This window comes from Rana temporaria, chromosome 4 (genome assembly GCF_905171775.1).
Source record: "Rana temporaria chromosome 4, aRanTem1.1, whole genome shotgun sequence".
In the NCBI taxonomy this organism is placed as follows: domain Eukaryota; kingdom Metazoa; phylum Chordata; class Amphibia; order Anura; family Ranidae; genus Rana; species Rana temporaria.
Genome location: NC_053492.1, coordinates 317,802,048 through 317,829,985, shown reverse-complemented (window position 1 = coordinate 317,829,985; position 27,938 = coordinate 317,802,048). Strand labels below are relative to the sequence as shown.

The window sequence follows — 27,938 nt, the reverse complement described above, 5'->3', positions numbered from 1 at the left end:
AACTTGTGCTTGATGTTGTGGGCAGTCAGGAAACGCTGAAACTCCTGACTGGTGAATTGTGCACCGTTGTCTGTGACAATTTCTCTGGGGTATCCAAACGTAGCAGCGAGATGTAACAGTATGGAAACCGTTGCCTTAGTCGTTGGCTGAGTAACAGGAATGACCTCAGGCCACTTTGAATGGGCGTCCACTATGATCAAGAAGGTGTGTCCTCTGATCGGGCCTGCAAAGTCCAAGTGTAGGCGAAACCAAGGAACCGTGGGCCAAGTCCAGGGCTGGACGCACCCTCGAGGAGGGTCTCTTGCCGTTTGTGCACATCCAGCACAAGCATTCACATATGTTGTGATATCTGAGTCTAGGTTTGGCCACCACACATAGCCTCTGGCCTTTTGTTTCATACGTGTGCTCCCGGGATGACCAGTATGTAGCAAGTCCAGAATGTGTCTCCGGAGGGTCTGTGGAATGATCACTCGGTCTCCCCATAAAACACAGTTGCCAGCCACAGTTAATTCCATACGCCTACGGAAATAAGGTTCATACTCCTGTGTGACAGTTGCAGGCCAACCGAAAGGTACCCAGGAGAGTATGGTTTTCAGAAAGGTATCCTTGGTTGTATGGGCTGCTATCTCCCCAGAAGACAAGAAGGACAGGCTGGTGTAACGACAACTCTTGACCGGTGGAGAAGAGTCCATGGACCTCCCTGTCAGTCGGGACATAGCGTCCGCATTAGCATTGGCATCATGACCACGATACTGAATTTTGTAGCTGTATGCCCCCAAGAATAGGGCATAGCGTTGGAGGCGGGCCGCAGTAGTCTGGGAGATGCCTTTGTCAGGGCTAAAGATCTGAAGGAGTGGTTTATGGTCCGTCAGTATGGTGAATTCCCTACCATACAGGTAAAGATGAAACTTCTTAATTGCCCATATCAGCGCAAGAGCCTCTTTGTCAATGTGTGAGTAATTGCTTTCTGCTTTTGTCAAAGACCTGGAGGCAAATGCCACTGGTTTTTCTGACCCATCTGGTAAGATGTGAGATAGTACCGCCCCCAGACCATAGTGTGAGGCATCACAAGCCAAGGTGAGAGGCTTCTGGAGGTCATAGTGCACGAGCATGCGTGACGCCAACAGCTTCCGCTTAGAAACTTCAAAAGCACGTTGGCATGCAGCCGACCAGTCCCATCTGGAGTGTTTCTCCAAAAGCTTGTTCAACGGAAACAAGGTGTGTGCCAGATCTGGCAGGAATTTGTGGTAATAGTTCAGCAAGCCAAGGTATGATCGCAGCTGCTGGACGTTGGTTGGGGCTGGAGCTTTGACTAAAGCATCAACCTTGGCTTCCGTGGTGTGTATACCTTCTGCATCCACAAGGTGGCCACAAAACTCCAATTTAGGCACCATGAATTGGCATTTTGCTAAGTTCACTTTCAGACCCTGTTCTTGGAGTCTCGCCAACACAAGCTCCACATTCTGCTTGTGTTCCTGGTCGGTCCGTCCTGTAATGAGCATGTCATCTAGCAGGCACTGAGTGAAAGGAATGTCCGCCAAAATCTCGTCCATTTTTCGTTGCCAAATGGCTGGGGCAGAGGCTACCCCAAACACCATCCGATTATATTGATACAGTCCCTTGTGGGTGTTGATGGTCAGAAACTTGCGGGAAGAAGGATGGACCTCAAACTGTAAATATGCTTGTTTGAGATCAAGCTTGGTGAACTTTTGACCTCCTGCAAGAGAGGCAAAAATGTCATCTACTCTGGGTAGGGGATACTGGTCTATTTCCAGTTGAGAGTTCAGTGCCATGCGGAAATCGCCACAAATGCGCAAGTCCCCATTCGATTTCTTTACCGGTACAACTGGTGATGCCCACTCGCTGTGCTCTACCTTTGAGATGACACCTTGTTCCTCCAGCCGACTTAGTTCTGCTTCCACACCTGCTCGGAGTGCGAAAGGTACTGTCCGAGCTTTGAAGAACTTAGGCTGAGCGTTGGGTTTCAGCTTGAGTCTCACACAGTCATGCTTTATTTTTCCCAACTGGTCATCAAAAATCTTTGGGAACCGCTGCTTCAGGGACACCACCCATCCCTCATTATATCCTAATGGAATGGTAACGGTGTTACAGGGACTTATGGCAATGTCTGGCATACCAAAGTGAGCAATCCAGTCTCTCCCAAAGAGAAGGGGTCCCCCATTTTCTAGGATATATAATGGCAGTCTCTTTGTCTGACCCTTGTACAATACCTTTACTTTTGCGTAACCCAGTGGGTGGAGTATCTGTTTTGAGTATGTCTGCAGTTTGATTGGTGTTGGGCGGACAGTTTTTCGGGTCTGAAGTTGTCTCCATTGTTTCTGTGTGATAACTGAAACTGCTGCTCCTGTGTCTACATCCATCCTGAGTTTCTTTCCCTCAACGGTTACATCTACAGTCATTGCGGAGGGTGCTGAATGCATATGATGTATGTCTAATCTGTGGAGCACAGCCTCATCCTCTGACTCAGATGATGATGTATATCTTCCCACCATATATGTCTTAGTCTTGGGGTTCAGAGGTTGTTTATCTCGCACCTTCTTGCTACGGCAAACTCGTTTCAGATGGCCGGTCCTACCGCAATTATGACAGGTCTGATCCTTAAACCGGCAGACTTTGTAATCATGGTCTGTATTCCCACAACGGTGGCAAGCTGACTCCCGGCTTGGTGGGGGTCTGTATTTCCAGTTTGCAGCAGTTGGTTTGACTGCTGTTCTGAAAACTTCCTGCTTCACCTCTTCCCTTCTGCTCTGGGGGTTCAATTCCTCTGTATCTTTCACAGCCATTTCCATCACTGAAGCTATCTCAATTGCCTTTGTAAGGGTAAGGTCTTTCTCTGTTAACAGTCTCTTTTGTGTTGACTCACAATTCAGTCCCATGACAAACTTATCTCTCAGTGCAGTAGGTAGGTAGTCCCCAAAAGAACAGGTAGAGGCTAGTCTGCGAAGGGCGAGCACATAAGCTTTAATCTCTTCACCTGTCTGCTGCTGCCTTTGATAGAAGCGAAATCTTTCTGCAATTTCTAATGGTTTAGGCTGGAAGTGATCCTCTAGCAGTGTCAGCAGCTCTGCCAATGTCTTAGCTGCTGATTTTACAGGGGAAAGCAGATCCCTCAGAGTGTCATATGTCTTGGCCCCAACCACTGTCAGAAACACTGCTACTTGCCTGTTGTCTGGGATGGCATTTGCACTGAAATACTGTTCCAGTCTCTCAACCCAGGAACTCCAGGATGTCTGTCCTCCATCAAACTCACTTAATGTCCCGATTAATGACATTTTCCTGCTGGGATCTGTGATTGCTTTTATCCAGGTGACAATCCACAATGTCTTTGTCTCTCTCTCAGACTGATAGACACTTTGTAAATCCCATCCTCGTCGCCACTGTTATATCCTCTGTGTTGTGAGGGACACAAGACTCTGGGCTGGTACAATGGATGTTTATTCAGTACAGACTGTACACTGGAACATGCATCTCAGGACATTACATATCTCTGCTTTCTACATGTGCTCTCTCTCCAAGATGGCTACTATGCCCCTTGACCCTTGTCATCACTGCTGGGTGGAGCCAGCCTTAAAGTGCCAGTACATGTGGAACCCTTCAGGTATAACAGTATGTACAGTGTTCATTTATGTACATGCATATCCTGTTGGGGGTCTCATGTATCAGCAAATCTGTGATCTCTTAAGGCTCAGACCCAGTACTGACAAATGAGGTACCCTGCAACCTGCGCAGCAGCTGGAAAGCAGCCACCCTCACTGGGTTTGATAAGGAGTTGAAGAGCAGCTGCCAAAATGCCTCACATCCTACCCTACTAAATATGGGGTAGACAAGTGCACATCCAACACACTAACCTGTCCACTATTTCATTCCCCCCGCCTTCTAATCTAGACTGACAATCATGACCTCTAAATTGTTCAGAATGGGGGAACTCAGGACTTGCATGATTAAGAGCGAGAAATTGGACTTTTCTGCTGCTTGTGATTGGATTCTTACATTAAAGGGTCACTAAAGGAATTTTTTTTTTTTTTGCTAAATAGCTTCCTTTACCTTACTGCAGTCCTGGTTTCATGTCCTCATTGTTCGTTTTTGCTTTGAAGTAGCTGTAATTCTGCTGTGATCTCCACACTTTCTGCTTGTCTGGCTCCTTATAACCATCATACTGGGAGATTTTCACGGCGGTCTAAGCTGTCATTACTGTGTGTCTAAAACTCCTCAGAACCAATCAGATTAATTTTAAAAACAAAACACTGCCCTGGATTTGTTTTGTTTTTGTTCTGTGAGTCTTCCCGACTCACCTCTCACCCGGTACTTCATGTATGTACCTCTAAAACCGAAAGTGAAACTAGAGGCACATTATATGATAGATTAAATTCAATTTTTAATCATTTTTAAAAGGAATCAGTTAACTTTTATGTCTCTATACCCAATAAACAGTCATTTCAGCAAAAAAAAATCTTTCCTTTAGTGACCCTTTAAGGAAACAGTTCCAGAAGTGCTTTAGGAACATTGTGTTTGAAATAAAAGGTGATGGTGATCATGTTTTGCATTCAAGAATCGATCAGCCACAAGGATAAAAGAAGCACAGCAAAGTATTTTAAATTTAATTACTGTAACTGGAGAATTTTTGGGATATCATAGCATTTTTGTTTGCAGCTATATAATGGTAACCAAGAGTCATTCGTAAAGTTTAATAAAAAAGGTACCATTTTATTAGAATATACATAACAGAACAACGTGCAGCTGTATATTAAAAATATAAGTGGTGTTATTAGAAACACAGTAGACCTCTAGGGTCAGATTATTTGATTTTGGAACAGAGATTGGGGCACAGGGTTTTCCAGCACTGCTTTGAAGCTTCTGATGTTTTGTGATACTATTATTACTGCTGGTATTGCTGTGGTGATGGTCATCTCTGTCATAATATAGCATTTTTGTTTTACTGCGATAGGAACGGTGGGCGAAGGATTGTGTATAGAAGATGTTTTTTTTTTTATTGGTTGAACTAGATGGACTTGTCTTTTTTTTTTTCTGTTTCAATCGTTTTTATTCAGTTTTAAAAAGTGGTTAATATGCAAAAGTTCTGACCACGCAGGGGCTAGCATTGAAGTTGGAACTGGCATTCGCTCATAAGAACGACACAAACAGAAAAAATGAGAGCTAACACAACAGTAGTAAAATGTAAGTGTGAATGATACCGTTAGAATACCGGGGTCCCGGAGAAGCTCCCCTTAACTATAGGCCCATCAAAACCCAAAAGGTGGCGCAAATCTGTACAAACAAGGATAGAGGAGCAGAAAACAGAAGAAAGTTAGGCAGAAAGGTGAAGTTTAGAGAGGGAGGTCACTTACCTACTGAGTAGAGAGACTTGTGTCTTTTTTCAACCTAACAATGTATGATTATCTTAAGTTGACCGTTGGTGTTCAGGCTTTAGTTCTGGTTAAGAGTCCTGTTAAAGTGGTTGTAAACCCAAATTTTACACTTTGTATTAAGACATGTATATTTACACCCCCAATGCGTCGTTCTCTTTGTTTTTTCCTTACCTCCTTCCTTCTCGGGATATCGCCGATATCCCGAGTGGTGACGTCACTCCGCGCATGCGCCGTCTGATAGCTTGACCGGCCAGCCGAGACCATGCCGGCCAAAATCTCTGTTCATGTCGGGGCTGCGTCATTTCCTGCTGTTGACGTCGGCCCCGACATCGCGCGATGGTTTGCGGTGTGATTCCTCCACCCCCCCCCCCCGCAGAGGCTCATGGATGTTTACCTTGTGACTCCTACGTCACAAGGTATGAAGGAGGAAGACGGCGCAAGATTACAGAGCGGGAAGCCTGGATTACTGATTAGCTGCTACACGATTGGTGAACCAGCATCTGCAGCATGCTCCGGAAGCTGTGATAACAGCTTCCTGGCATACGCTGTGAGGAGCTTCTCTTCGTTTCCATAGTAACCGGAAACAAAGAAGTGGCTTGAATATTTGCCGTAGTGCGCACGTGCGGGATTACAGCCATCGTAATCAACTGTGGGCGGAAGTTTTCACTGTAGCAGACGCGGAAGACCACAAGAACAATGGCGCCGGCATAGTAGAAGAAAGAGACTTCACAAAGGTAAGGATTTAAACCATGAAAAGAATAGTGACATTTACTAGATAAAGATCGATGGATGCAGCGGGACACTGGGTTTAAGAAGTTGTTACTAGTTAGGGGAGTAGATTGGGGTTTACAACCGCTTTAAGGCCTAAATTAGGTTTTTATTTTTTTATGGGTTTTGGATAATTATTTTTAATTGTGATCATTTAGTTATTTTGGTCTTGCTCCTCTTCTTTGGACCATCCAAGAAACATGTGAATTTGCATAAAACAAAATAGTTTGGCAAGTGGTAAAACTTTTTTTTTTTTTTCAATGAGTACCTACATAATTTTGTTTGCAATGAGCAGACAGGCTCTCCACTTTATTTTTTTATGAATATTGTACTGACCTTACCTTTTAGATAATAATTTATTGTTTTAGATTGTACATTTATATGTATATTGCATTATTTATTTTTAAGGCAAAGGGTATTTTTCTTTTTTTTCTTAAGGCATCGCATTCTTTAATTTTTATAAGTCCTGATTTGAACAATCACTTTGAAGACCTCCATTATCCTTGTGTTTTGACAGGCTTTTTCAGCGCTTAGAAACAAAACTAAAGGACATTTCCAAAATTGCTGGTGATGTCACTCAAAGCGTGTCTTTGTCACAAGGAATGGAACGAAAGAATGTTATACAGCATATTCGCAATATGTACAAAATGGATTTAAGTGCAAGCCGACATTGGCAGGAACTTGTCCAGCAGCTAACTCATGACAGGTTAGTTTGTAATCATTTGCAATGTAGGTGTTTTTTTCTAATTTTAGAGGTCATAAAAATTGACTCTTGCATACATGTGTTGGAAATACAGTAGAGGAACAAGTAAATCTATAGAATGTTTTTCTTGCTAGATTTGCCACACATTTGCCCGCAACATTGACTACAGTTACATTGTGTGTCGGGTTATGTTTAATAAATACCCAGTCTGTGTAGCTGGATGGAATCCAGATCCCGATGGGTGATTAGATTGTTTCTCCAAGCCTCTGAATCCCACTACAGCATCCTGCTATGTGGTGCAGAGAGATGCGCATGTGCCCGGACCAGCCGGCGTTGCGTCACTCACGGCCGAGAAGGGGAGATGGTTGCCACGACTTCATGTTTCGGAGGCGCGGCCTACTTCAGGTCACCTGAAGATGGAGGTCGCACCTCCGAAACATGTAGTTGTGGCAACCGTCCACCAACCGTAGGAGACTATTCTCCTGGATGTAGCCTGATGGGGAACTGAGACTAGTTCCCTATCATCAGGTTTGCTTTACTTTTGATTGACGACACATGGCAGTGAGAGCAGATTTCAAAGTCGCTGTTGAACTTAATATGCTGACCTGCACTGTAAATCAAAATTGTGCCTTTTTGGCAAAATAGTTGAAATTTAAGGTATGCCAAACTGTAAAATAAGCAACTTAAAAAATCTGGAGGTTATCATTTTTTACATAGTTAACCCCCCCCCCCCAAAAAAAAAAAAAAAAATTCTGAAAGCACACTGCAGATGGAATGAAAGATTGTAATACAGATTTTTGTAGGTACTGTACTGGTTTGTGCATATACTGTATATATCAAGATAATATTTTTGATTAAATATGTACTAAAATCATTGTTACTGCTCTGGCACAGCATAATTTAAAAAATTCCTTCTAAATTACCACCTAAACATAAAAGCTAAAAACGATATTGTGTTAATAAATAACAAATATTTGCAAATAATAAATTGTGAAAATGTAATCTACGCAAAGTACAGTGGAGACAGCGGGCTGTGCAGGGAACACAGGGCAGCTTGCTGTTGCCCGCCTGTTACTCCTCCTCTCTGGGCACTGGCTGCTTTTCTCCAGTACAGCCTTCTGTCTCCCCTGCTGCTGGTAAGGAAAAAAGCAAGGTAAGAGAGATGGGGGGGGGGGGGGGGGGGGGGGGTAGAAGGCACAGGGATGATTTGGGTGTGCAGGAATGAAGCCCATCACTTTAATGGCTTTCCAAAATGGTCACATTTAAGGCATGTCATGAATGATAAGTGTCAGAGATGCGTGTGTTCTCAGCCAAATTTCAAGCCATGAAATGGCCGATATCATAACTGATCACTTGTAGAGTACCATGACAACTACAGTGGAGGCTAAAATGGCAATTGTAAAACATAGAAGGGTTTAGTTCCACTTTGATGTATAATGGGAGATAATGAGAGAAATAAAAATACTAGTACGCACACACTAATGCACACACACGTGCGCTCCAATACACAAACGCACGCACACTCCAGCACGCACACTCAAGCACGCACAAGCACATGTGACTTGTTCCAGCTGCTGCCGCCAGTTCCCCCTCACCCCTCCTCAGTGTAACAGCAGGCGGGAGATTTTCTTCATGCAGCTGCTTTCACAATTTAAAAACAGTGTAGATGTATGGGGCTCTGCCCCACTGTCACCTCATTCGTTCAGTTTCCTGTGAATTAATGAACCACAACTACTGTCAGCCACCGCAACTAACAGCTTCTAGTTCTGAATGTACCGTGAGGGCGCTGATGAATGTTCACATATGTAATGCAAGTTTGTTACCCTAAGTAAATAAAAACACTTATTAATAAATTAAACATGGCTGACAAGGATGGACCTAATGAAAGACTGGAGCATCTAAAAAGATATATAGGGATTATACCTACAGTCTCATCTAAACAAATTCACACCGCTCCAGGCATGCGATCCCATAACAACCTACCCCACTCTAAGGCATACAGGTGCTGGCTCTGCAAGACGTGATGAACGATCAAGAAAATGCTGGGCGGACGCTCTCTGATGCAACACCTTTATTGTGCAGAATCAATAAAATCCAAACTGTCAATCCATATATCACAGAGGTACAGGAACTAAACGGCTGACGTGTTTCACACCATTAACCACTTAAGACCCGGACCTTTAGGCAGGTAAAAGACCCGGCCCCTTTTTGCGATTCGGCACTGCATCGCTTTAACTGACAATTGCACGGTCGTGCGACGTGGCTCCCGAACAAATTTGCCTTCTTTTTTTCCCACAAATAGAGCTTTCTTTTGGTGGTATTTGATCACCTCTGCGTTTTTTTTATATTTTGTGCTATAAACAAAAATAGAGCGACAATTTTGAAAAAAATTCAATATTTTTTCTTTTTGCTATAATATCCCCAAAAAAGATATAAAAAATAAATGTTTAGGCCGATACGTATTCTTCTACCTTTTTTTGGTAAAAAAAAATCACAATAAGCGTTTATTGATTGGTTTGCGCAAAATTTATAGCGTTTACAAAATAGGGGATAGTTTTATGGCATTTTTATTAATCATTTTTTTTTTTACTACTAATGGCAGCAATCAGCGATTTTTTTCGTGACTGCGACATTATGGCGGACACATCGGAAAATTTACACATTTTTGAGACCATTGTCATTTTCACAACGAAAAGTGCTATAAGAATGCACTGATTACTGTGAAGAGGGAGATTTTCTCTCTCTGGTAAAAACATTACGACTATGACAGTTAGTAGAAAGGGACTAATGGGAAAGGGAATTAATGGAACATTGCATAGCTGTAAATATACACTATATTAAGTGCCCAGCCGTGGGTCGCGCACCCCAGCGACCCGGTCCAAAGCTCCGTGGTAGCGGGACCTGATCGCCGCCGGTGTCCCGCGATCGGTCACAGGAGCTGAAGAACGGGGAGAGGTGAGTGTAAACACACCTTTCCTGTTCTGTCACTGATCGTCTGTTCCCTGATATAGGGAAAGGCGATCAGTGACATCACATGTCTAGCCCCGCCCCCCTACAGTTAGACACACATAGGAGGTCACACACAACCCCTACAGCGCCCCCTAGTGGTTAACTCCTAAACTGCAATTGTCATTTTCACAGTAAACCATGCATTTTTATAGCATTTTGAAAATGACAGTGGTCTCAAAAATGTGTCAAAATTGTCCGATGTGTCCGCCATTATGTCGCAGTCACGAAAAAAAAATCGCTGATCGCCGCCATTAGTAAAAAATATTAATAAAAATGCCATAAAACTATCCCCTATTTTGTAAACACTATACATTTTGCGCAAACCATTTGTTAAACGCTTATTGCATAAAGGTCCGGGTCTTAAGTGGTGAATGTAATGTCTGCAATATGGATGAAAAACATTGAGAAAATCAGCATGCGTTTCCCCGCCCCCCTCCCTCCAGGTCATTACAAGCCCCTTTGGCCCTATATCAGTGATATGCAATTAGCGGACCTCCATCTGTTGCAAAACTACAAGTCCCATCATGCCTCTGCCTCTGGGTTCATGCTTGTGGATGTCTGAGTCTTGCTTTGCCTCATGGGAATTGTAGTTCTGCAACAGCTGGAGGTCCGCTAATTGCATATCCCTGCCCTATATACTTTAAACAGCAGTATACAGGCGGTGCAAACACAACAGGGACTGTAGGTTTGTTGTTAAGTAGAATCTGTTTGTAATTTTAAACTGGTACTTTTTTAAAGTGTAGTTCCACCCAAAAAATCTATTTTTAAGCTTTTTGGAAAACATAGAGAGGGGTTATCACCCCTGTAACATTTGTTTTGCTGTCTGTGCGCATCTGTTCAGAAGGTTGCACCTCACTTTCTGTCCCAATGACAAAAGATTTTTTTTAAATTTGGGTTATGAACTATTAATTTGAGAATTAACTGCCTGCCACCCCTCAATAGCACCAAAGTGCATGGGCCTTTTTTTTATTAAATTTTTTAATGCCGCTGCACCAAAATGCATGGTGCTTTTGTTAGCATGCATTTTTATTTTTGTGATTTTTTTATTTTTATTTACACACATATATATGTGTGTGTGTGTGTATGTATATGTGTGTGTGTATATATATATATATATATATATATATATAATTATGTATGTGTGTGTGTATATATATATATATATATATATATATATATATATATATATATATATATATATATATATATATATATATATATGTGTGTGTATGTATGTGAATAAAAAAAAATCATAAAAATGCATGCCAACGAAAGCACCATGCATTTTTTTGAGAATCGTGATCTTCATTCTAAGCAAAATAATTGTGATTCTCATTTTTCCCAGAATTGTGCAGCTCTACTGCCTTTAGGAAATAATATGAAAGACACCAGCAAATCTATTGACGTAGCTTTAGATGCACACTGTACAGAGGACACAGACAGTACACCACGTGAAAATACTGCAGCTAGCACAAGCACATGCCTGCCTGTCAGTAAATTAGGAAGAGCGGATCTAGCTAAACTCAATACAGTGTATAAATATATATACAATACCTGGGATGCATATATACACTCTAGACACTGTAACTCTAACTGACTAGCCTGCCTGCTCTATCGAACTCCAAAAAATTTCTCTCTCTCTATCTCTTTCTCTCTCTGTAAACCACCAACACACTACACAAGGCTGACTTCCAGGCAGCATTATATAGTGTGGGCATGTACTAAACCCCCTGAGCCATAATTGGCCAAAGCCACCCTGGCTTTGGCCAATTATGGCTCTCCGTTTTTTTGCAAGCTGTGATTGGCCAAGCATGAGGGTCATAGTGCATGCTTGGCCAATCATCAGCCAGCAATGCACTGCGATGCCACAGTGAATTATGGGCCGTGACACGCCACTCGAATTTGACGCAAACGGCCCAAAACATTCGTAATTCGACGAACGATCGAACATACGATGTTCGAGTCGAACGAAGCTCATCCCTAATCTTTACACGCACATGAAATTTAATGGCATCCCAGTCTTGGTCCATAGGGTTCAATATTGAGTTGGCCCACCCTTTGCCACTATAACAGCTTCAACTCCTCTGGGAAGCCTGTTCACAAGGTTAAGCAGTGTGTTTATGGGAATGTTTGACCATTCTTCCAGAAGCGCATTTATGAGGTCTGGCACTGATGTGGATGAGAAGGCCTGGCTCTCAGTCTATGCTCTAATTCATCCCAAAGGTGCTCTATTGCGTTGAGGTCAGGATTCTGTGCAGGCCAGCCAAGTTCCCTCAACCTCAAGTTCGCTCATCCATGTCTTTGTGGACCTTGCTTTGTGCGATGGTCCAAATCTTTTGGTGTAGGGGGGATTATGGTATGGGATTGTTCTTCAGGTGTGTGGCTTGGCCCCTTCGTTGGAATGATCAGGCATCGGCATACCATGACATTTTGGGCAATTACATGCTCCCAACTTTGTAAGAACAGTTTGGGGGTGGCCTCTTCCTGTTCCAACATAATTGCGCACCAGTGCACAAATCAAGATCCATAAAGACATGGAATTAGCGAGTTTGGGGTGGAGGAACTTGACTGGCCTGCACAGCACAGCACAGCACAGAGTCCTGACCTCAACCCAATAGAACACCTTTGGGATGAATTAGAGCCGAGACTGAAAGCCAGGCCTTCTCGCCCTAATCAATGCCTGACCTCACAAATGTGCTTCTGGAAGAAATGTCAAACATTCCCATAGACACACTCCTAAACCTTGTGGACAGCCTTCCCAGAAGAGCTGAAGCTGTTATAGCTGCGAATTGTGGGCCAACTCAATATTGAACCCTACGGATTAAGACTGGGATGCCATTTAAAGTTCATGTGCGTGTAAAGGCAGGCATCCCAATACTTTTGGTAATATAGTGTATCTTTAGAAACTTCTATATGCTCCTAGATGAGATTGCCCAGATTGACTGTCTCTAGAAAAGGAATCCCTACTAATAACGCAAGTACTTTTTTTTTTTTTTTTTCATTAATTTGGATGGCTGTAGGAAAGATTTATAATGTCCCCTTTGGGTGAGGGTAAAATACTCAGCAAGTCAGTACTGATTTTGTTTCCAAATTTGATAAACTGTACACTTTTTTTCTTTTGTTTCCATCTTATTAAGGGCTGTGTGGTATGACCCAGAATCATACCCTACCTCTTATCAGCTTGATCCCACTGAGGGTCCAAATAGGGAGAGGCGACGTTTACAAAGGTGTTACCTAACCATTCCAAACAAATACATCCTCAAAGACAGACAAAGGAAAGATGGTAAGTAATTTTGTTCTCTTTAAATGAATTTAATCATATCTAGAATATGTGTATTTTTTGTATCAAATGTATATTTTTCATTATCGTAATGTACAACAGGACATGGGTTTTTATATTCATAATGAATAGGGTTAAATGCCACTCCAGGTGACTGGACACTGACCAAAGCTTTAAAGTGTTAACCTGTTATATGCAGTAAAGCAGCCCTAAAATTTTCCACTCGCAATTTGCGAGTGGAAAATGGTTTCTGGCAAGCGTGGGCTGCCTCTGAATGCGGGGATTGCCCGCTGTAACAGCTTGCATTTGAATTGCCGTCCACTCGCCCACACACACAGTCCCGCCTCCTGACCCAGCACCAGTGACAGACAGAACACATCCCAGCATTAGACTGGCAATCTGTCTGTCACAGGTGCTCGGTCAGGAGGAGGGTTGTGTGTGACCACGAGTAGGCGGCTGCATTGCTGGGCACTGGTCGCGGCTGCATTGCTGGGCACGATCGCAGCTGCATTGCTGGGCATGGGCTGCACTGATAATGTTGTTTTATATTTATTTTTATAAATTTATTCTGCATAACATTTAGGTGTCATTTCATGAGATAATTAAATTTAGGAGGGCGTGTGTAGGGGCAGGGTTAAGGGTTGGGTGGGGCAACTGTGGTGGCGAGTTATACTTAAAGCCTGGTTAGTAGCTCAGGCTAAACATTTTAAAATTTTCTGCATTGTGTAAAAAAAAAATTGATCCTGTAGTCTTTTTGATCCCCCCCCCCCCCCTTCTTGCACTGTCCCCAAACCATATCCTGAATGGACAGAGCCTTGGGGGCAGTCTGAAAATGCTCAGTTTGGTGTTTATTGCTAGAGGTTTTTCTTTTTTTTCTTGGGAGGGTGCATGTGATCAGCACTGGGGTCCATCAGCCTCATAGAGCAATCAAAGGAGAATGAAACCTTACAAGCTTTAACCAGCCAGACACTGATAGAAGTCACAAGATTGCTATATACTGATGACAAGAAAAGGTATTTGTCAGTTTATATTTACTAAAACTATTGCATTTCCATGGTCTGTGTACTGTGGGAGACCAGATATAGTGAATGCAGGGTCCTGGGTTAAGTTACACTCTTGCATATAGCCCCTGCCACCATGCCAGCCCCAGTGTTTTCTTAGTGTTTTGCTAGTGTGCTTGGGTGATGGATGTATCCCTGAGGAGAGACTGTATGATAGTATTGTAACAGGAGTGACTTTTGGGCACAGATTGAGCCAGGAGATGGGGTGGCAAGTGAATCATAATTTATGTATTACATGAGATGGGACATTAATAATAATTCATGTTTGCAGGATGTCTTGAGATATCACAAGTTGTTGGCTTATTCAATATGGGGACACATTCTTTTGAAAGGTGTTAATTGCATCTACTCCTAGACATTTCATTGTCCATTGTGTAAAGGTGTTAATTCAGGTCTGCTCCTAGACCTTTCCGTTGTGTGATAACACGGTTTAAAGCCTATTGATGCCCAGGTGTGACTACCTGTCTGTCGGAGACAGGCCGTCTGTCTAAGGATGTGGATTGAAGGGAACTCATTGTGTGATGGTATTTTGTGTGAATTCTATTGATACAAGTATGTGATTGAAGCCCCATGGTGTGAAGGGGGGTGGAGATTTTATTGTCCCTTTGATTACTGTCACATGCTTGTAACTGCATAAAAAGCTGAGAAGAAACCATTAAAGCATTCAGACATTTGAAACCAGAAAGCACAGAGCTGTGTCTCGTCTTATTCTGGGAAATGGGATGGATCGGGCCCTGTTGGTTGGAGTGTCGATAAGCTGTCGTGGGGTGATGGAAGGTCGTAAACGGTGGTGACCGTTACAAGTATGTTTCATGTTTTGAGCTTTCTCAAATCCATGATCCCCCTGGGCTTAAGTGCTGCGGTTACTGTACATGAGACTCCTCATGACCATGGAAGTAGTGATAGCCAGTAATGCTGCACTGGACCTAGTGGGTTGACACACCTAGGTATGTGGTTCAACGTGTGAGTTGCTGCTTGTTTGCTCTACAGGTTTAAGGTTGTGGTCTCCTCCAGGGAAACCTGACAAAGTCTTGCAGAGTGAACCTCTGACTGGGGTGAGTTGGGTGCCAACCCATTTAGCAGTGTTATGCGGACCACCAGAGGAGGAGGAGGATAGGAAGCGTGGGCTCCCTTTTAAAAGAGTTCATGTCTTCATTTCATTGGAAACTCTGGACCGTTCTCCGTTTGGGCCATTCCCATTTTTGTGGAAAGGCCCAATGACCACTATGTATTGAATGTGCAGGCATCACCTTGGTACTCTAGCGTATGCATGGCCAGTTTGGTGATAGCTCTGAGAAAAGCATAGGGTCTAAGCCACATTGGTACTACTTCCATCCATGTGTATTACTGTGCAAATTTAGATTCAGTTTTGTTCGGTGGGGCACTAGTTTGGTTGCTATTTGCTATCGGGACAAAATGTGTAAAGCATGCTTTCTCATTGGTCTCATCTTCAAACCAGTCTTATGGCACAGAATGTCCAGCAGTGCCTTCAGCTTGATTAGGATCGGGCATTCAGTGGAGTAGACACTGTGTAGGCAGTTTTAAACTTTTGGTCCGTGCATGCCCTGTAGGGGCTGGAACAATGGGAGGGCTGAGGCAGCAGGATGATGTGCAGTCACTGCCTACTATTCCAGTTAGTTTTTGTCCTGCGGGGGAGGTCCGGGATCGAAATTCTCTTCACTCACCAGGCAGTCGGGGTTCCCTCTGTCAAATTCCGGGCCACATCCTCTGGGTAAAATTTTTCTTGCTTGAGTAAAGGAGTTTTCTGCTCAAAATGTCCTCTCTTTGAAAGAAAATAGAAACAATTTTCAAACATTCTACTAAGCAGGTATGGGCTTTTAGTCCTTCAGACTCCTCACAGGCTTCTGCTTCAGATTTGTGCAGTTCGCTACACTTGGATGAGAAGGATGAACCACTAGAGGATTTTTTTTCTCCTGGCTCCCTCCTTGGAAGGCATCATTGATAGTAAGACGCCATTACAATTATAGGTTTGCACATCTCTCAAGCTGGACTCCAAGGCCCCTGCCAGCCCTAAGGTGACAGATAGGGGTTCAAGAAAACATAGGAAACCCCTCACTATATTCCCTGTACATTCTTTAGTTAACAGTGTTTTATTTTAGGACTGGAATCATCCTGAAAAGGTTTATGAACTGCTTAAATGCTTTGCATAACAGTAGCGCAATAACAAATATTTTTCGAATAAATTATTTGATCTGAAGGTTTGAATTGGCTATTTCTTGCCTCGGTAAGAGTTCAGTATTTTATACACACCTATATATTGCAGCACTTGAAACTAGAAGAGGATGAAGAATTTTACATGCCTATACGGGTCTATACACAAAACCAGGTTTTGTAGAAATTTTTGGCCCACCAGACCTTCCAAGTCAGGTCTAAAGTTTCTTGCCCTCTAGTGTACCTCTGTGCCCTCTGTGCAGAGTGAATTTGCACAAAGCTGCTGTCCAGCTTCTGTTGGGAATTGTGACCCTGGCTTGGGCGGAAGAGCAGATACAGGAGTTGTACTTTAACCTATTCATGGTTCCCAACCCGAACAGGGCCATCAAATCCATTCTGGACCTTGGATCCTTGAGCGCCATATAGAAGGTCACAAAATTCTGAATTAAATCCACAAACTCAGTCATAGCTGCTCTTTACCCATGAGAATTTGGTTTTTATCAATGTAAAGGATGCACACTTGCACATCTTGATCTTTCCCTCCGCACCAGTGTTTTACTTTTGTGCCCTTCCTTTCAGTCTAGTCACTGTTCTTCAAGCGTTCATGACGATCCTGTCTCCAGGGTTGGCCATGCTGAGGTCATGGGTTTCCGGTCCTGGTCTTCCTGGATGGCTTCTTTCTCAGGTGGGGGTCGCCTTTAGTCTTGAAGGAGAACCCCTTAAAAACATTACAGGCTCTCACAAAGTTTGGTTGAATTCTCAACCTCCAGAAGTCTGTTTGGGAACTGTCTGGAATACTAGGCTAGAACAAGGCGCTTTTGTTTTATTTTTCATCTTTTATTTTTTCATCATGGGGGTTCGTGAATAAGATTGGGGGGGGGGGTTGATCCAACCCTCATGCCCCATCACACAGACATAATTTATTATGAATATAGAAAACAAATTAATTCTGCCAAACGTATAGGGAATCTGAAACTACAATCTGCATTATAATATATATTATTCATCACAGATTTGTTCTGAATACAACCTGAAAAAGTGGTCATACAGTAGGTGACCGCGATATTGTGTCAATCTCGCTCCCTTTCTCGGCGAGATTGACCACCTACAAGCCCCATCGCGGGAGCCAGCGACGAGCTGGCTTTCCGCGATGGAGACAAAGCCGTCATAGAAGCGACGGGGATCCGACTTGGATTCCCGCCAATTCTAGCTGCGGCGTTTGATATGAATCCTGAGGGAGAACTCCACGCCAAATTTTAAATAAAAAACCGACATGGGTTACCCCCCCGGAAGCATACCATGCCCTTAGGTCTGGTATGGGTTGTAAGGAGACCCCCCCCACGCCGAAAAACCGACGTGGGGGATCCCCCCACAATCCATACCAGACCCGTATCCAAAGCACGCTACCCGGCCGGCCAGCAAAGGAGTGGGGACGAGCGAGCGCCCCCCCTCCTGAGCCGTACCAGGCCGCATGCCCTCAACATGGGGGGGTTGGGTGCTCTGGGGCAGGGTGCGCACTGCGGGGGCCCCCCACCACAGAGCACCCTGTCCCCATGTTGATAAGGACAGGGCCTCTTCCCAACAACCCTAGCCGTTGGTTGTCAGGGTCTGCGGGCTTATCGGAATCTGGGAGACCCCTTTAATAAGGGGGCCCCCAGATACCGGCCCCCCACCCTAGGTGAATGAATATGGGGTACATCGTACCCCTACCCATTCTCCTGGAGGCAAAGTGTAAAAAAATAAAAAAAACACACAACACAGGGTTTTTAAAATAATTTATTAGTCAGCTCCGGGGGCCCCCCTGTCTTCTTTAGCTCTTTTAGCAGGGGGGTCTTCTTCCGCTCTCCGGGGGTCTTCTTCCGCTCTCCGGGGGTCTTCTTCCGCTCTCCGGGGGTCTTCTTCCGCTCTCCGGGGGTCGTCTTCCGCTCTCCGGGGGTTTTCTCCCATCTTCTCCGCTATCATCTTGGCCCCGGTTCTTCTCCCGCTCGCTCTCCGGTGCCTTCTTCTTCAGGGCTGCCCGCCGCTATCTTCGTGTGTTAGCTTGATTAGCACGCTCTTCTGTCTTCTTCTGCCTTCTTCTCTTCTTCCCATGTTGACACGACGCTTCTTCCCGCTGTTATGCCGGGTGTCTGGTGCGCGATGATTTATATAGGCCTCTCTTATGATGTCACAGTCCCATCATGCTCCGGTACCTACCCACGCCGCTGCTAGTAATCGAGCTAACACACGAAGATAGCGGCGGCCAGCCCTGAAGAAGAAGGCACCGGAGAGCGAGCGGGAGAAGAACCGGGGCTGAGATGACAGCGGAGAATCCAAGTCGGATCTCCCGTCGCTTCTATGACGCGCTCGCTGGAATGTGCTTTGTCTATTCCAGCGAGTGCGAGATGTCAGCACCCTGTCGCCGAGAATCAGCGTGGTGCTGGAAACACATTCTCGGCAACAGGTACTGTATGTAGTGTGGATACCTCTTTTACACTGAACGAATTGCACCTGTGGACAAACATGGAGTTTCCAGACTGTCATGCAAACCCCCTTTTTTTCATCATCTTTTTTTTTTTTCTTACCACTGACCAAATATGCCAATAGAGATTTAGGAAATTTCTATGACTTTCCTAAGCTGCATATTTGTATAGTTGTTTTAGGTAAGTGACGAAGTATGAAAGTACATAACATATTGTTTAGGCTTGCTGTCCGTTAGATTTTGTTATTTTTCTTTCATTTTACAGAAATTGCTAAGCCTACTTTATCCTACATTTTTGAAGAAAAAACACATTCCTCATTATCTTCAACTGTAAAAGAGAAAGCTGCAAGTGAATTAATAAGGTAACTCTTCTATAATATGTATGTCGGTCACACACCAACTAACACTGTCTTTTGCTGTCTCTTATATTAGTAAACCATGATTGAAGGAGACGTACAGCCAGAGCTTGCTAGTCTCTACTTCTCCTGTGGATCACAGGAGTGCAGTTTTTCAGGTGATGTTACAGAGCCGGTCACCAGCTCTCTGCTCAGGGAACAGCGGTGTTTAACCACATAATGACGTCCTCGACTTTGTGTGGCGATATCTGAATGATGCCTGCAGCTACAGGCATCATTCAGATATCACCGTCTTCAGCCTCCGATTCTCTGCACGATAAGAATGATCAAATCGGCAGTTCCCACGCTTGATCGTTCTTATAGGCAGAGGGAGGGGACGCCCCCCTCCCGCCGCCATCCGGTGCTTCTCCGGGCTCTTCCGTGCCATCGGGGACCCGGAGAGCCAATAGGCCGGCGCTGGCTGGGAAGCATAGAGATGACTGGTGACCATCTGGTCAGATGGTCACCAGTCATCTCTATGACCGTCGGAGGCCCGGACGCGACGTTATGACGTCACGCCCATTATCCGGAAGTAAACAAACAAAGCCGCAGTCGCGACTGTTGGCATGAGATCAGTGAATTTTTTTTCACAATCTCATGCTTGTAAGCCTGGTGGAGAGATGTGGGGTCTTATTTGACCCCACCTCTCTCCATAAAGAGGACCTGTCCCACTATTTCCTATTACAAGGGATGTTTACATTCCTTGTAATAGGAATAAAAGTGATAAAAAAAAAAAAAAAAATTTTTAAGAAAGTGTAAAAATAAAAATAATGATGTAAACGAAAAAGTTTTAAAATGCCCCTGTCCCCGGTAGCTCGCGCGCAGAAGCGAACACGCATGCAAGTCCTGCCCACATATGTAAACGCCGTTCAAACCCCACATGTGAGGTATTGTCGCGTGCGTTAGAGCGTGTGCAACAATTCTAGCACTAGACCTCCTCTGTAACTCCAACTTCAGGTGTTGGTGGGACTGGGTTTGGTGGCTAATCCAGTTCAGTTGCACTAGATTGCAAGACAAGGCAAAATGCGTTGTCTCTGTTGTGGCCAGTTCACACCACTGAATTGCAATAGTGTGCAGGCGGTACTTTTTTTTCCCCCCAGCGCAGCACAGTCACCACACACTGGATGATAGAACTTTATGAAAATGCAAAAAATAAAATCGACAGTGTGATGCGCAGGGATCAGCACTGCCTGCACCGCAACGCAAACCACTGTGTTGTAACTCTGGTTGTGGCTGGTGTGAATGTACACTCAAAACCTAGGTGCAGTGTAAGGAACGGGCTCAACAGTGAAGGTTTTTATTTTCTTACACATTCTTTGTTCTCAAACATAAATGTAGTGCCGCTCGTAGCCCCTTCTCGCATGTTTGGACCAGTGAAAAGCATGCCACCTTGGGAACACAAAAATGTGATGCCCGTTTGCACAATCCCCTCTTTGGCAACTGTTTGATGTGAGTAATATGGAGGAAATGAAGTTCCTTTGGTTTTGCATTCTGGCAAAAGAAGCAGGTGCGAGTTTCTGTGGCTTGGGACCAACTGGAGAGAGGTTAAATTATTTAGATGGTATTGCTGCTGAAGTCCTCAATAAGATGGTTCAAAAGTACTTTACATACATATGCCATGTCCTATTATATGTTGCTGTTCAACTTGTGAGACAAATTTGAACTTTTGCTCAAGTATTGTTAAAGCTTGATTGCAGACAAGGGTTTCTGATGATTCAGAAATGAACATTCACACTTGTGGCCTATTCTCCCTTAACATTCTCATCCATAATTTATACTTGACATTAATGAATACGAGACTGCATCAGGTTATCTATAGGTTGAGAAGAATACAGAATGAAACTAAACTTTCCAATCTGTTGTATCCCTTGCAGTGCTGATTTCAGTTTTTTTGAGGGCAATTGATGTTATAATGTTTTGAGGTCAATGATCTCATCTCAGATACGGTACTGTTGTCATATATGCCTGCAGTATTGGTGTAAAGAGTATAGTTATAGGTATTGCTTGCTGTAGCTATCATTGCAAGCAAAGCATATACAGGGGCCTGTTGATAAGAGCATATTTGTGCTTTTACGTACTGGTTTATTGTGATTCAGCAGTTAACAAAATTTAGGATTATTTTGTGAGCTTTCATGTACAGCTTAAATTACGTTTGTAATGTATGGAAGTATATTTGATTCCAGGGTCAATCGACGATGCATTAATGTAGCACCATCCAGAGAAACCATCGGAGAACTATTGTTGGGTAAGTAACAAATATTTTCTCATAAAAAAAATCGAGTCTGCAAAGTAAAATCTAAGCATGCAAAACCGGTATCCCTGCTTGAGAAACTGAACCGTCAAAATCAAAGCTGAAGGTATAATTAACTGCTTGTTATATATAAAAACATCAAGAATAGCATGCATAATAGGGGCCCTCAAACCAAATGGGGCCATTTTGCTTCTAGACCTAAAATTTCCATACGCACAGCTGGTAGCTAGTTGAGGATGTAGTAGAACCCATCTCTCAATAATTGTTACATTTTTGAGCAAAGCCTTTATTCCATTTAGTCATCAACTCAGATGACTGAAAATCCAAGTATACATATCCTTTTTACTTACTCACGTTTTCTTCAATAATATCGCACAGTATTACTTGCAGTAGTCCTGCAGATTAATGCACTTAGTTTTTTTGCATATAGAGCAGATCAGACAGGTATTAAATATTTATTAGCATTAATAATAATTTTGCTAGGTGTGGCGCCATAAAGCAGTTGTTTCAGCACCCTGCATACAAAGATAAAATATCTGTTTGGTATGTAGCATATCTTTATAACCTACGCTCATTACTGACTTCAAGCTATCAACGGTCTTACTTTCTTTGCTTCTATCAAGATGCATCTGTGATCTTGTATTGGGCTCTTTATGCTTTTACCCTTGGCTGACTTTACTCCACGTTGATCAATTTGCCCACTCATTATGGAGTCCATAAATACATTTGACACACTTGAACGCATCGGAGATTATGGACACTTGATAATCTCACCCACTGCTCAAATACAATAGCATATCTTTGCTGGAGGAACTGAAATTGATATGTTTTGAAAGGAGATCAGCAAAAGTTATTTTTGGGATTCGAGTCCTAACCAAAACAATCAATGACTTTAGCACGTGTTTTTTTTTTTTCATGGATAGCATTCCTAGAGCCCTAACCAGACATGATGCATCATTGAAAGTGATACAAAAGGTTCAGTTTTTATTTTTTTAAATAACAAACATATTCATAATCATATTTACCTCCACTGTGCAGCTCGTTTGCACAGAGTGGCCCCCGAACATCCTCTTCTGGGGTCCCTCGGCGGCTCTTGCGTCTCCTCCCCGCATTAGATAACCCCCTATGGGAATCCCTCTCCCGAGGGGGTTACCTTGCGCACGTGCGCTCCTGAGTCATACACTTGGCGTCCATAGACGCCAAGTGTATGACTCGGCCCCACGTTGTTGAATTTGTTTGACAGCAGCGGGAGCCAATGGTTGCGCTGCTATCAATCTATCCAATCAAAGCCGGGACTCTGTGGATAGAACGAGGTAGCAGGTGAACTACGGAGCAGGTGAACTGGCTCACGCAAGTAAAACGGGGGGGGGGGGGGTGATTGCCAGGTGGTTTTCACCTTAATGCATAGGATGCATTCTCCCGATAATGAATATCATGCAAAACTGTACCCATATGATATTTTTATTTTTTAGACAGAGCTTTCTTATGGTATTTAATCACTGCTTGTTGTTTTTTTGCTAAACAATTAAAGACCAACAATTTTGAATAAAAAAAGTTTGTTATGTAAATTTGCTAATGAGTAATTTTTCTCCTTCACTGATGGGCGACGCTGATAATCGAAGCACTGATTATCTGTGTAAATGTCCCCTGTCTCATGCTGTGACAATGTGTGAGAAAAGGCATGCCGATAACCACTGTTAAATAGTTACATAGTATGTGAGGTTGAAAAAAGACACAAGGCCATCAAGTCCAACCTATGTGTGTGATTATATGTCAGTATTAAATTGTATATCCCTGTATGTTGTGGTCATTCAGGTGCTTATCTAATAGTTTTTTTGAAACCATCAATTCCCCCGCACTGAAACCACCGCCTGTGGCAGGGAATTCCACATCCTTGCCGCTCTTGCAGTAAAGAATAAGAGCCTTAATCGGATTGTAATGTGGGGGGGCAGTGGAATAAGAAAAAGTAGTTTTTAGGGTGAACCACCCCTTTAATTTGCTCAGATCTCTGCAGGATGTGGAAACCTTGCAAGAAGAAGTTATTCCCCTGCTTAGCTTAGTATCTTCTGCAAATACAGAGATTGAACCGTTTACCATATCCTCCAGGTTGTTTATAAACAAATTAAATAGGATTGGTCCCAGCAGAGAACCCTGGGGTACCCCACTTCCCACCCCTGACCATTCTGAGTACTCACCATTTATCACCACCCTCTGTACTCGCCCTTGTAGCCAGTTTTCAATCCATGTACTCACCTTATGGTCCATGCCAATGGTTACTTGACTGAGTTCCCCAAGTACCCTCAAGTGCAAGCCATCTCGTCCCGGTGATTTATTAATGTAATGTTCCAAAGTATTTCCCTTATGTTTCCTATTTGTGCGATTTATACTGAAGCCAGTTGACCTGTGATTGCTGTTTTCTAAATTGCCCTGTATTTCCTCATCTGTGATGAGGTCTGTATTGTTCGTAATCAGTAGATCTAGTAACGCTTGGTTTCTAGTTGGTGCGTCTACCATCTGACCCATTAAATTGTCCTGCAAGACATTTAGTAACTGCCGAGACTAATGCATGGTAACCTCCGCCCAGTCTGTCTGGATAATTAAAATCCCCCATTATAAAAACACTTCCCATCTTTGCTGCTAATCCAAATTGTGGTAGATCCGTCTCCCCGTCCTCCCTCAGGTTAGGGGGCCTATAGCATACTCCCAGTATTTTCCCCTCAGCTTCATCCCTTTGGAGCTCTACCCATAAGAATTCCACCTGCTCTCTTATTGATGTCATCTCTCTCATTCACTTGTACATTATTCCTGATATATAGGCATACCCTTCCCCCTTTTTTACCCTCTCTATTCCTGTGATAAAGGGAATACCCTTTAATGGATGCCAGACAATCATGAGAGCTTTTAAACCATGTCCCACAAAATCTAAATCCTTCTCGTACAACAGTATCTCTCGTTCACCCATCTTGTCTGCCAGGCTCCTGGCATTGGTGAACATGCCACATAGTTTATACCGAGTCGCCTACTGTCCTCCTATGGGGTATTCTGATATTGCAAGTAGGACTTGTTACTATACTTACCTTGGGTTTATGTGCTTTAGTCAACCTACCACTAGTGCCACCAATACTTCCCTCTGGAATATGTTCTGCGATGACTATCTCTACCTCTGGACTCTCCCCCTCCGTCACCTAGTTTAAAATCCCCTCTAACTTTTCGGCCATCTTCACTCCCAGCACATCTGCACCCTCCTCATTTAGGTGCAGTTTGTCCATTCTATAGAACTGGTGACCGATCGAGAAGTCGGCCCAGTTCTCCAGCAACCCAAACCCCTCCTTACTACACCAGCTCCTCAGCCACTTGTTTACTTCACTAATCTCCCTCTGCCTTTCTAGTGTGGCTCAAGGTACCAGTAGTATTCCTGAGAATACTACCTTCGAGGTCCTTTTCCTCAATTTAGCTCCTAAGTCCCTAAAATATTTCTTTAGTACACTCCATCTGCCTCTGACTTTGTCATTGGTGCCAACGTGCACTATGACAGCCGGGTTTTCTCCAGCTTCTCACAGTAATCTGTCTACCAGATCCATGATGTGCTGAACCCAAGCTCACAGTAGGCGGCATACAGTTTGGCGCTTTAGGTCTTTGTCACAGATTGCCCTCTCTGTCCTTCTAAGAATTGAGTCCTCTACCACCAGAATCTGTCTATCCTTTCCCTTTGCTCCACACTCTCTCACTGGAGGAGTTTTTCTCCTGGCAGCTAGGCGAGTCCCTCAGCTCCAGCAGTGCTGGTCCCAGGATTGGCCTCCCTGTTACTTCCCTCTTTCCTTCCTGTCACCCATCTACCCTTTTCTGGTGCCTACACCTCTGTCTTCACCCACCTCTGTGCTGGCTCCTGCTTGGGTATGTTCCCGGCTCTCCTTTAGTATGGAGGGTCTTCTCAGTGCTGAGAGTTTCTTCCCTAGATTCAAAACTTGGGCTTTCAGGGAAACAATGGGCTTGATTTACTAAAGGCAAATCCACTTTGTACTACAAGTGCACTTGGAAGTGCAGTTGCTGTAGATCCGAGGGGGACATGCATGTATTGATATAATTTTTAATAATGTCATGTTATTTAACAAATTATAGCACATTTTGTGACAAAAAATATATAATACACACTACAGAGAAAATGCAACTATTTTCACATAATTTTTAACACGCACATATATATATGTATGCAGGGCTTTTTTTCAGGGGGAACTTGGGGGAACTCAGTTCCACCACCTCTGGCTCAGACCCTTTGGTGCCTGCTCACCACAATCACTTGTAAACACAGAAGTCCGGTTTCTGTATTTACAAGTGACAGCTTTGTAACCCCCTGAACTCTGCACTCTGTATGTAATGCAGTTCTGGAATTTAATGCCCTTTTAAGACCCTCCTACTGTTTGTGAAATCTGAACGGGTCGTGGTTGAGTTCCTGCACCTATTTTTTGAGAAAAAAAGCTCTGTATGTATATATGTGTGTGTGTGTGTGTGTGTGTGTGTGTGTGTGTGTGTATATATATATATATATATATATATATATATATATATATATATATATATATATATATATAATATATATAATCTTTCAAATTTATAGATATTTAACATTTAGAATCATTTAAATAAATCAATACATTAATTATATTATAATCTTTAATTTTTTTGTATTATTCTTGGGGTTTTTATTGCTATGTTACATTATCAACATTATTGCATATGAACTTTATTATATATTACTGTGACCGTGATTCTCCAAATGATTATATATATATATATATATATATATATATATATATATATATATATATATATATATATATATATATATATATATATATATATATATATATATATATATACATATATATATATATATATATATATATATATATATACAGTGATGAAAATAAGTATTTGAACACCCTGCTATTTTGCAAGTTCTCCCACTTGGAAATCATGGAGGGGTCTGAAATTGTTATCGTAGGTGCATGTCCACTGTGAGAGACATAATCAAAAAAAAAAAATCCAGAAATCACAATGTATGATTTTTTTTAAACTATTTGTATGATACAGCTGCAAATAAGTATTTGAACACCTGAGAAAATCAATGTTAATATTTGGTACAGTAGCCTTTGTTTGCAATTACAGAGGTCAAAACGTTTCTTGTAGTTTTTCACCAGGTTTGCACACACTGGAGGAGGGATTTTGGCCCACTCCTCCACACAGATCTTCTCTAGATCAGTCAGGTTTCTGGGCTGTCGCTGAGAAACACGGAGTTTGAGCTCCCTCCAACGATTCTCTATTGGGTTTAGGTCTGGAGGCTGGCTAGGCCACGCCAGAACCTTGATATGCTTCTTACAGAGCCACTCCTTGGTTATCCTGGCTGTGTGCTTCGGGTCATTGTCATGTTGGAAGACCCAGCCTCGACCCATCTTCAAAGCTCTAACTGAGGGAAGGAGGTTGTTGCCCAAAATCTCGCAATACATGGCCCCGGTCATCCTCTCCTTAATACAGTGCAGTCGCCCTGTCCCATGTGCAGAAAAACACCCCCAAAGCATGATGCTACCACCCCCATGCTACGCAGTAGGGATGGTGTTCTTGGGATGGTACTCATCATTCTTCTCCCTCCAAACACGGTTAGTGGAATTATGACCAAAAAGTTCTATTTTGGTCTCATCTGACCACATGACTTTCTCCCATGACTCCTCTGGATCATCCAAATGGTCATTGGCAAACTTAAGAAGGGCCTTGACATGTGCTGGTTTAAGCAGGGGAACCTTCCGTGCCATGCATAATTTCAAACCATGACGTCTTGGTGTATTACCAACAGTAACCTTGGAAACGGTGGTCCCAGCTCTTTTCAGGTCATTGACCAGCTCCTCCCGTGTAGTCCTGGGCTGATTTCTCACCTTTCTTAGGATCATTGAGACCCCACGAGGTGAGATTTTGCATGGAGCCCCAGTCCAAGGGAGATTGACAGTCATGTTTAGCTTCTTCCATTTTCTAATGATTGCTCCAACAGTGGACCTTTTTTCACCAAGCTGCTTGGCAATTTCCCCGTAGCCCTTTCCAGCCTTGTGGAGGTGTACAATTTTGTCTCTAGTGTCTTTGGACAGCTCTTTGGTCTTGGCCATGTTAGTAGTTGGATTCTTACTGATTGTATGGGGTGAACAGGTGTCTTTATGCAGCTAATGACCTCAAACAGGTGCATCTAATTTAGGATAATAAATGGAGTGGAGGTGGACATTTTAAAGGCAGACTAAGGCTGGGTTCACACTATGGTTTTCCCGTCCGTCAGCCGCATACGATTTCAGTATTGAAAACGTACGGGCCCGGACGGGAAAACGTATAGATAGAGAATGCATTGCAAATCGTATGCACTCAGATGCATCCGGGTGCGTACGATTTGCTGGCAAAACGTTTTTTAAACGTA

At 43.2% G+C, this 27,938-nt stretch overlaps 1 protein-coding gene across 1 annotated transcript in view; it reads left to right on the top strand.

The window, feature by feature from the left end:
• The window catches only part of LYST (lysosomal trafficking regulator), a 317,564-nt gene that overhangs the window by 233,537 nt on the left and 56,089 nt on the right, over nt 1–27,938 (top strand). The window contains exons 33-36 of the mRNA XM_040350648.1: nt 6,673–6,861; nt 13,005–13,150; nt 19,107–19,203; nt 21,420–21,481. Coding sequence (XP_040206582.1) covers nt 6,673–6,861; nt 13,005–13,150; nt 19,107–19,203; nt 21,420–21,481 — 494 coding nt within the window. The remainder of the gene's footprint in view (nt 1–6,672; nt 6,862–13,004; nt 13,151–19,106; nt 19,204–21,419; nt 21,482–27,938) is intronic.